The sequence below is a fragment of the Equus asinus genome, chromosome 17 (assembly GCF_041296235.1).
Source record: "Equus asinus isolate D_3611 breed Donkey chromosome 17, EquAss-T2T_v2, whole genome shotgun sequence".
Taxonomy (NCBI): Eukaryota; Metazoa; Chordata; class Mammalia; order Perissodactyla; family Equidae; genus Equus; species Equus asinus.
In genome coordinates, this window is record NC_091806.1 from 9,240,304 (window position 1) to 9,255,048 (window position 14,745).

The 14,745-nt window shown below is 45.8% G+C and overlaps 1 protein-coding gene across 9 annotated transcripts in view; it reads left to right on the forward strand.

Annotated features, from left to right (window-relative positions):
• The first annotated feature begins 4,158 nt into the window (after window positions 1–4,158).
• ALKBH3 (alkB homolog 3, alpha-ketoglutarate dependent dioxygenase) overlaps window positions 4,159–14,745 on the forward strand; it is a 95,883-nt gene continuing 85,296 nt past the window's right edge. For 3 of the 9 annotated variants that reach the window (XM_070487560.1, XM_070487559.1, XM_070487562.1), the window contains exons 1-7: window positions 4,208–4,530; window positions 5,883–6,031; window positions 6,398–6,501; window positions 7,580–7,614; window positions 10,312–10,359; window positions 11,987–12,090; window positions 13,636–13,724. In XM_070487560.1, the coding sequence (XP_070343661.1) occupies window positions 5,953–6,031; window positions 6,398–6,501; window positions 7,580–7,614; window positions 10,312–10,359; window positions 11,987–12,090; window positions 13,636–13,724 (459 nt within the window). In that variant the 5' untranslated portion in view covers window positions 4,208–4,530; window positions 5,883–5,952. Of the gene's footprint in view, window positions 4,566–5,373; window positions 5,563–5,882; window positions 6,032–6,397; window positions 6,502–7,579; window positions 7,615–10,311; window positions 10,360–11,986; window positions 12,091–13,635; window positions 13,725–14,745 lie in introns of those variants that run through there. The other 6 variants (XM_014861241.3, XM_070487564.1, XM_070487563.1 and 3 more) reach the window with 4 other exon arrangements.

The following is a 14,745-nucleotide window of genomic DNA, read 5'->3' on the forward strand; positions in this document are numbered from 1 at the left end:
TGGTTCTTTTTCAAAAGTACCTTGCTATTTTTGATGGTTTTGAAATATACTTGTTTTTAATTCTCTTATGTAAACATATTAAATATCCTTATGTTGTGTATATAATAGTTGCAATAATAATTTTTATAGATGGTGCTCTTGTTTCTGCTGACTCTTGCCAATGGTGCTCTATTTCCCTGTATTTTTTGTGGTTTGTGTGTGAGAGTTTATTTATTAGAACTATATGGGAATTACTTTCAAGGCTTCATTGAGTGTAAATTCTTCCTGGGAGGATTTATGTTTGTTGCATCAGACATGAGGGCACTACCAATTTTGATTTGCCTTAAATTAAAATTCTCAGCTTGTACAGTTGGATTTCTGTTGTTCTTGCTCTTGGGGTTTTTTTGGGGGGGGATCCCCATGAATTCTCAGAGGAGGCATTTCCCCCTCCATCACAAGTTAAGGCCAAGACAGAAAAGTTTTCTTGCTCTTTACCCCTGTAGGATTTTTTTCTTTTTTGCTGAGGAAGATAAGCTCTGAGCTAACATCTGTGCCAATCTTCCTCTATTTTTTTTGTATGTGGGACACCACCACAGCATGGCTGGTGAGTGAAGCAGGTCCGTGCCCAGGATACAAACCCACGAACCTGGACCACCAAAGCCGAGTGCGTGTAACTTTAACCACTTGGCCATGGGGCCAGGCCCTCTGTGGGATTTCTTCTCTGTCCCACCCACTTCATCCTTTCTCTGCGTAAGTAGCCCTCTCTTCCTGGGCCCCAGCTTTATGCAGAAAGTCTTTGCTATAACCTCTCTACACAAGCTTTGTCTCCATCCTGTCCCAAGCCATCTACCCCTCCCCCAGGAACATCCAAGCCATTAGGCCACCAGGAGCAGGATACATCCCAGCTTACTCATCTCTCCGGACTTGTGTTCCCACATTATTCCTGGTCTCGGAAATCTCCTCTGCACAGGCGAATTCATTTATTTCAAAGGGCACTTTATCTTTCATTTGTAGGTTTTGTAGCCGACAACCTTCAGGACCTCCAACCTAATTTCTAGAAATGGAAGCTCTAAGTGCTTTCAACACATGGAGTCAGATTCTCCCACCTGAGGCGTGAGTGACTACTAGTGAACCGCTAAGCCTCTGGCAGTAACACGTGGGCTGGGAATCTCTCTATGCAACACCTTCACTGAGACCTACCAGCGTGATGTGCCATTATTTTCCTTGGATTGAATTTCCTCAGGATTTCAGCAGCAGCTGCTCCACATGCAGCACACGGAATGTTTGGCAAGAGGCGGGTGTGAAAACAAGCAACTGAAAACAGGCTGCAGTGTGCACAGCTCGCTCCGAATCATTTCTAAGAGCTGCCAGCACTTAAAAGTGTCTAGGAGCTTTGCCATTGGAGGGATGAGATGCTGAAAGGAAGGTGATCACCTGCAGAAAGCAGGCAGCCGGAAAAGGTAGCGAGAACTCTTGCAGGTTCTTGCAAAATGACACAAGGCACTGTTGGGGATGCAACTTGCTGCCCAGACCTCCTAACCAGAATCTCGATGGGTGGCCTGGAATCTTCACTTTCTACAAGCATCCCTTAGTGACTCCGAGGCAGATGGTCTTCCAACCGTCTGCTGAGAAATGCTGGTTTCAGAGTAGAGGCAAAGCAGGCGAATTAGCAAAACCTCTTGGGACTGTAGGAGAGCTGTTTCAGGTGAAGAGAAACCGGAGAGCAGCACCAGAGTAAAGGGCTAGGGACACGCAGGGTCCAAAGCAGGGGCAAACCAGCTACTTACAGCTTACGGCCAGCACTGGGGGCAGCCACTTGCCAGCTATTGCTCGCAGCCCCTGATACCACAATCACACTGTAACAGTTAGGAATCAAACCAGAGACAGAAACTATACAGTAATTTGAACAGGAAAAAAAAAAAATTACTAACCATAATGGCATATTACCTACAAGGGGAAAAGGGAAACTCTAAGAATACAGAAATAGCACATATAGGGAGCAGCCACAACCTACCTCTAGGTCAAGGCAGAACACGAAAGGAGGAACGAATCTGGAAGCATTCCCACCTGTTAGGAAGTACAGACCTATGCTGCTCGCAAGTCACCTGCTCCAGGTGAGGTTTCACAGAGTTTTCAAGCAACGGGAGAGCAAGCTACTTCCACTGCCAAGGGACGCTCAGGGTGGCCTGGGTGTTCAAGAGCATCAGTTTCACCTGGGTCCAAGCAGATATCCCTATTTCAAGTTTGGGGATCCCATTCCCTCCCAGTTGATGCCTTACCTTCACAAGAGAAATTCAACAAGGCTGTAAATCCAACTAACCCTGCAGTGCAGCCCACAGAGAGGTGCCAAACACGGCCGGCCGCCACGCATTGGAGAACCAGCCGAGAGGAGCACAATGGAATGAGAGAGAGCCCCTTCCACCTCTAATGTCATTCCAGCACCTTCTACAAAGGAAGCTTAACATTGGGCCAAAGAACAAGAGAGAAATGTTCCAGTATTGCAATCAAGGCAGAGAAGGATGTTTGGAGCTGAGAATCAATGGGTTGATAACTGGTAACGCACTTCACCTTCATTCTATCTCCCATGGTCTCTACCACCACCCCTGGATAAAAACACAAATACTGCAGACAGAAAGGAGGAAACCCAGGATGCCAAGACCCATAAATAACATCTTTCTAACGCTATGTACTCACATGTATCTAGGGTGACCACCCATCTCAGTTGCCCAGGACTGTCCTGGCTTTAGCACTTAAAGTCCTAGGTCCTGGCAAACCCCTCAGTCCCAGACAGACCAAATGACTGTCACTCTTCACGTGTCCTAAAGATTTTCAAATTTTGTGTGCATCAGAATCACCTTGAGCACTTGGTAAAAATGCAGGCCACTATGTTAAAAATGCAGTTTGCACGTAAGCTGGCCATGGATTGACTTTTGATAAACATTCTACTTGGAGGCTGAAGAGGTGTTCATCACTACTTTTAGGGATTCCTAAATTCAGGCTTCTTTGTTCCTGTTCCAAAACCATAATCAGTGAAAAGAAGGAAATGGCATCCTTGGAAAGATACAGCCAACGTTCCTGAGCCAGAAGCAGACACTGACAAATTACTAGTTGATGGGGAGGAGAAAAAGAGATAAAAATTATAGTCTGGCCATACCACTTTTCTCTCCTTTAGTTCAGGATAAGTCATTTTTCCTTTAATGTCACAAAGAAAAACGGATGCTGTGAAAATTAGATTTCATAGTAGCAACAATATAGGCACCTTGACGGGGTACACGGAGCTGCCTGCAGGTGAGCAATATATAAAGCAAGGCTTATTTTAAAGACTTCCACAGTGGCCACGCTTTGGTACATCTGAGAGAATAACGTGTACAAAATAGTTAATTCTGTGCTACTTTGCTATTTTCACACTGTAAGATACACGGTTTAACGTGGCCACTTTAAAGACGTTTCTCAAGAACTCAGGTGGGGTGAAGAGAAGACACTCAGCATATATTGAGTTTCTATTGTCTTCCAGGCATCGTACTAAACTCTTTAAATACATCATCTCACTTAATTCTCCCAACAGGAGCTATGCCCATCTTATAAAAAGGCAGAGTACTTGCCCTATTTATACTTCTAGCAAATGTGGCGTCTGGACCGAAACTTAGGTCTGTCCCTCGAGCAAAATCGGCTGAGCCCCGGAGAGCCACGAAGAATAAGGCGAGGAGCCGCGCCCCGCTGTCGCTGCGATCGATGGAGGCGTGCACAGGCCGCGAGGGGAACGCAAAGGAGGGCGTCTGCGACCCTCCACGGCTCCCAGGATAAAAGTCCAAGCCTTTTGCTCAGCACATCACGACCCAGTTCCCCAGCCCGCTCGCCCTTCCGTCGGCCCCGCTGGAACCCAGTCACTTTCAGCAAGGACCAAAGATGCTGGCGCTTGGACGTCTCCAGCTGGGAGGGCGGGAGGGGAGGGGAGTGACGTCCAGAGGGACCTCGGGCTAGGAAACATCTTCGTCCCCACCCTCGCCACATCCCGGCCCCTCCCGGGGCTCCACCGCACCCTCAATCCCTGAGCTCCCCGCCATCCCGGGCCCTCTCATCGGCACCTTCAGCGGCTGGGCCCTCCACGCGTAGGGAACGCAGAGCTGGCCGGACTCCCGGCGGGGGCGCCGGAAGCAGCGGCGGGGCGCGTGACGTCAGAGGAAGTGCCGGGCGCCGCGGCCTGTGATTGGGAGTTGCTGGAGTCGGTGCCCCACTGTTAAGGTTCCCCGGACCGAGGGCGGCGGAGCAGCTCCCGGGCTGTGGGGTCCGCACAGGGCCGAGTAGGTTTGAACCTGGGCGCCCGACTTATCGCGGGGCCGGGACAGTGGGGACCGCCCCTGAGATCCCTTCTCTGGAGGCCTGCGGCACGTCATCCCGGGCCTCCTAGAGGAGGGTCTAAAACAGGGAAAGCGGCCACCCCGTGAGGAGGGGACCAGGCTCTTTGCCTGCGAGGATCGCCTGGCTGCCCTTCAGCCGCGAGAGAGGTGTCGGCTCCCCTGAGTGCAGAGGAAGAAACTGAGGCCGAGAAAGGTGCAGTCGTTTGCCACAGGGCGCGCAGCTGGGAGGTGACCGCTCCGTTCTGAGCGAGTCCTGTCTCTTTGCGCTGCGCAGAGTTCTCAGGCTTGTTCTGGGCAGAGAAGCCCGGGACTCCACACATTGACTAGGTCTGGGCTGGGGCTCTGGAACCGGTTTCCAGCAGCTGTCCTCTGACATGGAATAACGCAACCCACCTCTGTGAACAGAGCAAGCACGAAGTGCAGTAGCCAGTTGTGATGTTAAGCTTTTAAGGCCTCTAGTGGGAGAAGATGCGAACCAGGGCTTCGTCTACACATCCTGTGGGACTGGAGAGTCGGGATTTGAGTCTGCCATTAACTCTTTTTGGGCCGATGCAGGCTCCGTCATCTCCCCACCTTTTAAATGAGAAGAATTACATGTTTATCACCTGGGGGAACTGGTTAAACATGCAGATTCCCGGTTCTGGTTCAGCTCCACTGAATCAGGAGGGCTGGGCATGGGGCCTGGGAATTGGGAGGCTGAAGAAGCTGTAAAATGAGCTTGTGACCTTTGAGAACTTGAGATGTGAAACTTTCTTAGATAGACCCTTGAAGAAATGGATCGTAGGTTCAGAACACGTGGCCTGAACCTCCCTGTTTTTGTTTTTGTTTTGTTTTTGTAGCTGTGCGTGCTCTTATATTTACTGTGAGCTAAAATTTTATTGGCAAAAAATGTCAAATTTGTATTACTGGCCATTATGAGGTGGATTTTTCAATTAGCTGAAGACTGGAACTTAAAAATTTGAATGTGAATCTACCTACTGTTGATTTCCTGAGTGACTCTGGGTGAGCCACTTAACTTAGTGCTCCTCATACCTACCTGCTTGTCACCAGCTCCTGCAGTGCTTGTTACAAAGACAGACAGCTGTGTCCATCCTCAGTCAGGTCTTCGGAGACAGGCCGTGGGTGATTCTTACAAGCTTCCAGAGAAGTTTGATGGCAGCCAGTGATAATGGAATACGGAAATGTGCTTGAAAACTGAGTTTAGCCTATTTCTCAGTCCATGTAGGTGAGGAGTGTTACAGTTTCCTTGTGTTTTGCTCTTGGAGACTAATAAGAGGAATGTGATTAGGATAGGTGTTAGAATTTCTTAACACGTACTTTCTTGTGAAAGAAGCAAAAACACAATAAGTTGCAAAAGATAAACATTCAAACTGGCAGCCCCACGTGACTCAGTAGGCTCCTTGATGGAGATGTTGACTTTATGTAGAAGCTCTGATTGCTGTTGAGCCATCTTTTCTGCCTGAAAGGATTATATTTACCCCCTGAGTAGTCCAAACTCTCAGAACCCTCACTAAAAGCACTTTTTTTTTTTTTTTTTTTTAACAGATACCATTGTGTGGTTTGAATCGGGAACGAAGCCTTCTCAGAGCTAAGAGCAGAAGCCTTTTTGGTCAACATGGAGGACAAAAGGCGGCGAGCCCGCGTGCAGGGAGCTTGGGCCGGCCCTGCTAGGAGCCAGGCCACGGCTCAGCCAGGCAAGAACCTACGGGCATCGTGTGTGTGTTTCTGTGTGTGTGGACAATTATCATCGTCTTTTATTTACATCCTTTTAGTTTATAATGGACTGGAATTTCAGTTGATGTTGGGGAATTACTTAAAACCTGCCTGGTATTTTGTCTCATTTTGTGGATGGTGAGCTAAGGGTTGATCATTCCTGTTGCTCATGTTTCGTCACTACTCACACCTTTCGGTGTGTGTGTTGAGGTCTGTGGTGAACTTCGCTAGTTAATTTCTGGGTGTCATAGAGGTCCTCTCCAAGTGGATTTTACCGGCCCTTGCTCACCAGAAGGGAGGACAGCAGGCGTTCCCCTGGTCTGAGTCTGCTGTCTCTCTTGCTCCAGCTCCCGCTGCTCAGAGCCGTCTCCACCAGAGGCCTGGCCAGACCTGGATGAACAAGGAGCACCATCCATCGGACAGACGGTTTGTGTTCAGAGAACCCCAGGAGGTGAGTTCTTGTTTCTCCTACAGCAGTAACAGATTTGCTTATGAAAGCTGTATTCACATCCTTGAAACTCAAGTTAACAGTGACTGAATAAATTCACTAACAGAAGGAGAGTGAAAGGCCTATGATAATAATGAAACATGGAGTATCAGTTTCTTAGTTTGTCTGGGGATTCTTTCTAGTCTGCCCCCAATTATGGGCATATAGAATTCCCATTTTGGGGGCACAGAGGCTATACCATGACCAGAGGTTAGAGGTTATACCACGATCGAGCTCACACCAGTTCTCTAAGTTCTAAGAGCCCTAAGACCGTGCTGCCTTCAGTGCTAGTGCAACAGACGGCTCTGCAATTGGATGGGAATTCCAGCTACTACAAGGCCTGATTTTGTAACTTTCTTTTCTTTGGGGAAAAAATGTAAGAAACAATGAAGAGTCACTGTTTTTTGGGTTTTTTTGTGAGGAATATTGGCCCTGAGCTAACATCTGTGCCAATCTTCCTCTTTTTGCTTGAGGGAGATTGTCACTGAGCTGACTTGTGTGCCAGTCTTCCTCTGGTTTATGTGGGATGCTGCCACAGCATGGCTTGATGAGTCGTGCTAGGTCTGTTCCCAGGACCCAAACCTGCGAACCTCAGGCTGCGGATGCGGAGCACGCAAACTTAACCAGTATGCCACTGGGCTGGCCCTGAGTCACCGCTTTTAATAACATGGGAAAAAGAGCTAAAAATTAGGTATCTTGCTGTAGTTAGGATTGCATAAATAATGAGTAAAACTCCTATGTCATGGTATAACCTGTTTTTAAAAAATCTCCTGGAAAGGTTTTTCCAGAGTTGCTGGCTGTTAGGAAAATGGATTGATTCTAAGCATTTCATTTTTTAAAGCCCACTAGCAACTGTGAAGTAGTTCTAAGAAGAGCAGAAACAAGGGTCTCTGGTTGGATAGTAAGAGCTTGGAATGAAAAAGGGGTAGTTTTAAACCTGATTTATTTTTACCAGAAAGGAGGGGATATGGTAATCCTGCAAGTAGGCCTCCGCGAGGACTAGGAATCATTCTGGAAGTAAGATCTGCCTGTTTGCTCGCAGGTGGTACGCAGAGCCCCAGAGCCACGAGTGATCGAGTAAGTAATTGGCTGCCTTCCTGTAGCTGTTGCCCGCAGTGGAATGGAGAGCCTGAGTCTTTCTCTCACCCTGGTTTTTCCATCTGCAAGAGATAATGGCCCAATTAGTGTCTTAATTTTAGGCTGGGATATTCCTATCTCAGATGTCTTTAAACTTGGTCTTTTGAGAAGCCTTTCTGAATTTGCTGATTGCGTGGAAAATGCAACAAGATATCTGTACATTAAACTCCTACTCTGGTGTCGATTTCCTGACCCTATTTCACGAATATATCTGCAGTAAGCTAAAATATCTTCCAGGTAAAGACAGGAGGATTTTTCCTGAGTCATTGAAACATGGCTCTTTGAGAAGCCTTTAGGTACCATTTTATTAGCGATGCTTATGAAAGATACTAGAATCTAGATGACCTTAAATGTCTTTTTATTAAACCACATAGTTCTTCCAGAGTAATTTAAGTGATAGTAAGCATTCCCGCTTATATTGATCTGTGTCTAAAATGTTCTTTACCAAAATTGGTGAAAGATTCTTTGACTCTTTTCCTGCTTCTCAATTTCCAACTGATATAGATTGTCAGTGGAAAGTGTCCTTTTATTTGAGCAAATTAGCATTATGTGTATGTTATTGCTCATGGACAGTCTGTTAAGCTGCTTGGCTGTTTGCATATTTTGTATATCTTAGAAAAATTTGAAACTGACACAAATGTCATCATACTTTCAAACAGGATATATCGTCATGGCCTTGCCACTAGTTAGCTATGTAACTAGTCCTTGGGTGAGTTTTTGCCATCTCTCTGGACTTTAGCCTGTTTGTGTGTAATATTAAGGTTTTGGACTAGATAATCACTCATGGCCCAGTCTACCAGCTCTAAAGAGTCTTTGCTTGTTTTACAAATACCAGTGTGATATCGCCTCTGTTGGTGATTAAGAGAATAAACAAAACCATGAAACCTGTTAGAAGGAACAGATGGGACATTTAGGCTGAAAAAATGGGCAGTTGTGAATTTGTAGGTCAGAGCAAAATGACAGAATTCATTCCAACTTGACCCTATGGTGTGTTAATTCTGGTTATCTAAAGTGAGCTATGCTGGATTTTTTTGTTTTTGGTGAGGAAGATTGGCCTTGAGCTAACATTTGTTGCCAATGTTCCTCATTTTGCTTGAGGAAGATTAACCTTGAGCTAACAGCTGTGCCAATCTTCCTCTGTGTTTTTTCTGTGGGTCGCCACCACAGCATGGCTTGATGAACGGTGTAGGTCCGCGCCTGGGATCCGAACCCACAAACTTGGGCCACTGAAGCAGAGCACACTGAACTTAACCACTACGCCACAGGGCCAGCCCCTACATTTTTTTTTTAATAGCCAGAAATGTTGCCCACATTTAAAGTGAGCCAGTTTATAAATGTGCCCCAAAATAGATCACATTGAAACATTGTATTCACACTATGGGAAACTTAATAGGCAACTTATTTAGAAATGCGATAAATATAGATGACAGTAACTCTGCCTGCATTTTGGCTCAGAGGGGCTCACACGTCTACCTAAGAGCCCAGCTCAGAGATCATGAACTGCTCCCTCACATGGCAGAGCATGATGTGAAAACTGTCCCTTTGTACGATTCTCTGTAACTTCTCTCTGGCTGAGAAGGATGTGGCACAGTTGTCTTGATGGAGGCCCCTGTCCAGCCCGGGTCACTTTTCTCACCATGGGCCTTGCCACCCTGCTCATTTCCAGCAGTTTTGTTGTTCTGCACATTTGATTAAGTTCAGTAAGCTTTTGTTGCCCGTCTCCTAGGTGCTAGGCCCTGGGAAACAGAATGATAACCCATTCCTTGCCCCTCAGTAGCCCCCAGTCCAGTAGATGAAATAGCCGTGTAATCAGACAGATTCTAATCCTGTGTGTTGTGAAAAGGTGGGCGTGCGTGAGGTCCAGTGGTAGCACAGAGATGAGCTGAGTAACCTTACTCGGGTGGATTAAAGGGCAGGAAAGGTTTACGGAAATGATGCTGAGCTGAGATTGTGAAGGGTGAGTTTTCCACTGGCCCAAAGCTGGGTTGCATTGGGGGTGCTGGATGGTGGGAGGCATGCCAGCAGGTAGAAAAGCGTGGGATTAGAAAGAGGGTGGTGTATTCAGGAGATTCCAGGCAGCAGTCGTTGCTGGAGGAGGATGGGTCAGTGGGGGCTGTCAGGAGGTGGAGCTAGATCACGGGACCTTGAATGCAGTGCTGAAAAGTTGACGGGGAGCCTTCGAAGGATTTTAATCAGAGCAGTAACCTCGTTAGATGTGGATCCCTGGAAGCAGCAGAAGCTCAGAGCCCTGAGATGTACTTGCTGCCTGCTAAATGCATCCCTATTGCAGGGTCTCCAAAGGGGTGCTCTGCTGGGTGTGATAGGCTTCTGGACCACATCAGCCTAAATTATGGGTGAAATATAAAGACAGGCTCAGAATTTCCTTTATCCCGGTCTCTGTCTCCATGGCCTGATGCTGCTAGGATTCTATTCCCAGTCCATTAATGATGTCCCACCATCTCGCCCTTTATCTCAGTGCTAGAAGAAGGCGCGGCCGTGTGTCCCTCACAGTGTGCCCTTGTCGTTAAATGATTTTGGTGAACCAGGATTTGGGGGACTCCAAAGGACAGTCCTTCCACTGGGTGGGGTGTGTTGTTTTGCCTGATACTAACAAGTCTGTTTTCTTTGTTCCTTTAGCAAAGAGGGTGTGTATGAAATCAGCCTGTCACCCACAGGCGTATCCAGGTAAGTGAACCCCCACTAGACAGTGACTAGGATTATTACCCAGTTATCATCTCTTAAAATATTCTACTCCCATGCTTGAAATAGGTCACTCTGCCCCCTAAATTCTTGGGGAGTAAGAATTTGGTAAGATTTCTTTTTATATAGCATTTCTGGCTTTAAAACATCCTCACACTGTCTGTCAGGTGTAGTAACTGTTACTTCCCAGTTTTCCAGATGAGGAAGTGAGGCCCAGGGAGATGGAGTCACTTCTCCTAGTGCCACATAGTAACTTAAAATTAGAGTTGGGTCTAGCCTGACTTCTCTGCGGTGGGTGCCGCATTACATTATTATTAAATTACATTGTATGTATTACTACCTATATTATTACGTTAATCATGCATTGTTATGTAAACATATATTGTCACGTTAATCCTTAGTCTAATTAACAGATTAATACCTTAATCTGCGTTAAGGTAGGTTCCTGTAAAGTCAAAGTACGGACGATTTAGGGTCTATTAGGCCTTAGTCATTGTTTTAAAAACATTTTGAAGCATTCACCTTAAAGCATGAGTGTACTAATTGTCACTACAAAATAATGAGACACTTAAATAGATCAGGACTTATGTATTTAAATGAATTACTTAGGAAGAGCTTCTCTTGGACTGAGAAGTCTATAATTAGTCCAGGGGTACTGCTGTTCTAACCCTTTCTGAAATGTCCCTTTTAAAGCAGGTTTAACAGTCACACAGAAAACCAGTTGCATTATTTTGGTCACAGCTCATTGTTAACCAGGTGTGGCTTCAGGTGAGCTTTGGCTCTTTCAAAGAATCATTTCACAGTATACGTAAGTCAGATTATTATGCTCTGTACCTTGAGCTTACACAGTGCTGTATGTCAATTATATCTCAGTAAAACTGGAAAAATAATTCAGATCCAAACATTTTAAATTAGACAACTGGTTAAAAGTAATTAGTAAATTACTTGTGCTGTAAAAAAAAAAAATCAAATGCATCTTCAAAGAGTGAAGTTTCGGTACCACCAAGGCTGTTCAGGAGAATGTCCCATGAGCTTTCAGAACATTTCTTAAGAAGGATATCTGAAATGGTTTTGAGCTGACTTGGCATTGTTGAAATAAGTGTATATTCAATGAGAGAAAGATCCTTCATTTGCATGTGTATATTTTGATACAGTCATAAATGATCACTTTCCCTACAATTGGCATAGTTTCAGAAGACTACAGGGCCAGGCATTTTATTAGTTATTCTACTTTTCATAGTGACCTTATGAGGTGGATGTCTTTGTGTTACAGATGAGAAAAACTAAGGTTCAGAGACGTGAAGTAACTTGCCCAAGGTTTCACAGCTAAGCAGTGCTGGAGCAATATTTGAACCATGTCTAGAAAAGCCCTTATGCATCCCTCTGTGGGTCATCACTTCTTTTATTTGTCTTAACATGAAAGGAGTTTATTTGACATCTGGAGCATCATGACCTGGGTGGTCTTAGGCTCTGCCTGCAGTGGGAGGGGTGGTAAGATGATTTCATCTACCCGCGAAAGGAAGCATCATCCAGATTAATTTCCTCTGCTAGTGGGTAGAGTCTAAGCCATCTTCTCTGTCCTTTAGTTAATAAGGGCTCTTTCTGCATCAAGGGTGCGTTTGTATCCTGGCTTTGTTGACTTGAAAGAAGGCGACTGCGTGTTGGAGCAGCTTTGCCGGGAGGTTCCCTGGAAGCAGAGGACCGGCATCAGAGAGAGTAAGTAGATCTCGGAGACGATATGTTGCGCTGGCTTCCCTTTCCCGAATGTTTTCTGATACCGTTGCTCTTCTCACCACAGCCAGTCTCAAATAGAGATTCAAAACTGGAGACCCTGAGGATGAGAAAGAATCAGCCAGTCAGAGGGCATGAGGGAGAGTGTTCTAGACAGAAGAAGTAGATGTTCTCAGAGAGGACATGGCAGGAGTATGGGGCAGGATTCCAGCAACCAAAGGACGTTTGCTTTGGCTGAACTGTGGTTGACATGCTTATCTCCCTGTGTGTTTATTCACTACCTTTATTACTTCAAATGCTGCCAAGTTTCCTCTTCATAGGAACTTCCAGAGCGTTCTTTTTTCTGATTCTATTTGTCGTACGTTCTTTTTGCAATCCTTCTTATACCGGCTTTTTATTTTCAGTTTCACTAGAAGAATCCAGTGTCTTTTAGCTTCAACATGTGTGCTCTCCTGGGCCGCCTTGGCAGCTGCTCCTCTCTGGGCATCCATGAGGGCGGTACCTGCTATGCCAGAGGTGGTCACTGGGGGGCGACCGTGCTCCAGCATCAAATTTCCTGTCTGGCACATTAAGTGAATTAAATGTTCTGTAACAAAAGGGGCAGAGTAGACCGGCTTCGTGTTTGTGACTCAGACATCAGAATAGGAGTCAGCTTTCTCCTGACTCCCAGCACTTTCTACCGCGGAGCTCTTGGGGACAGACTTGGCTCTGATTTCTGGCTCTGTCATGCAGCGGAATTGTTCATTTTAAGCACATTACAGTTAAGTAATTTTCCGATCCTTGGTTTTCTGATCTGTAAGATGAGTTAATAATAATACCTACCTTGCAAGGTGGTTCTGCTAGTTAAATGAGATAACGCACGGTAAGTACTTAGCAGAGTGCCTGGTGCGTAGTGAGCTTTCGATGACTGAGCTGCTTTTCTTATTCCTCTGATTGTCGTGGTGGATATCAGTTGTGGGAATGATAGATCTGTGCATAACTCCCTCTCTAAATAAACTGGATGTCAGAAACTTCTGACTCAAGTCAGCTACATGCTGTGGTCGGTCAGAGCACTTTTTCCTTGATTGGGACTCAAAGGAGTGAACGCAATGGTGGCACAGGGGCAACAGTTTGTCTTGCTTCTTGTCTGAACCTTGGTGCCACAGATTCCTCCCTCCAAGGGTCGGACTCCGTATCCTGCTTTTTAGACCCTCCCTGATCTGATCTCTGCTGTTCCGCAGTGTCTCTCCCTCACTCTTGTGTGTGCCCTCACTGACAGAAGTAAGGCACACGCCTTCTCCCCTCAGAGCGTCTGCCCGTACTGTTTCTGCCAACACTCCTTGTCTGTGTGCTTCCTGTTAGCTCTTAGCTGTTCTGCTCCTGACACGCCGTGTCCCCTGTGAAGGTGGAACCTCAGTGCGAGCCCGTCCTTACTCTGCCTTTGCATTTCTCATGGCTTCTTGCACATTGCAGGGCATGGTTGTTGGCGCTCAGGAGGGATGCCATAAATAGCATCAAACCATTTCAAAGGCCCTGTATTTTCTTTCTTAGATGTAACTTACCAGCAACCGAGACTTACAGCATGGTATGGAGAACTTCCTTACACTTATTCAAGGATCACTATGGAACCAAATCCTCACGTATGTTGGAATTTTGTTGTTGGTATGGTTTTATAGACTATAGACATAAATGCAGAGTACTGTAAAATAATAATAAATTACCTTGCGGAGCTGCATGATGCTTCCCAGTTGAAAAAGTCCTCTGGCTTCAAACACTGAGTCTTTGTACTTATCACCCTGATGTGCTTTTGATCCGTAGATGAACTCTGAGGATGAACAAAACCTGGAACTAGGGAAACTGGAACCAGACTCTTGGATTTCAAGAAATGAACCATTTCGTTTCCTAATCTACCCCTTCCCCAAGCATCTCTGGCTGTAGCCCTTCTGTGTACACCCCGGGACACATTTGTTCTGGGGTCACGTCCTTATGACTGGCCAGTGAGGTCTTTTTCCATTTCTTAGGCTCTTTGGCCATTTGTGAAGAAATCTGCTGTTTGTCTTGTTGACTTTGTATTCGCTCCATGGCTGCACTGCTCAGGGTTCCTGCTTAGCACTGCTGTGGCTTGTTTCTGCTGCTGCTTTTGTTTTGAAAATTTCCATGACAGTAGATAAAGAGATTCTGGTGTGTAAATTAAGCTTGTCCAGAGGATAAAGTCCAAGAAATAGCTCCCTGTTTAGTCTCTGGAATCTTGCCTTTGGCAAATAATGTTATGCTTTATTGAAAGAGACTTTGAAGAGAAGAGAGTTTTGCTTATGGCGTTGGGATAAACAGAAATATGACATATTTTAGAGCTTCTAGAAATCTGTTTTTATAAATTACCACTTTACTAAAATGGTCAGGGATAAAATATTGACTGGAGGGCACATGGCTTTTTCACGTAAGGAGATGGCTCTATGCTTTGGTTTCTAGGGCTGCATTTAGAATATGGCCCAGGGAAGTGCTGAGACCCTTGATATCTGAGGTTGATTTAGAAACATGAAGAGAGTTGAATTAGGCCAATCCACCATAGACTGCTGGCCGTGTGTCTGTCAGAATTAATTTCCCATCTTGTCAACAGTCATAACAGAGAAGTTGAGGGATTACACAGGCTGTGGAGAACAA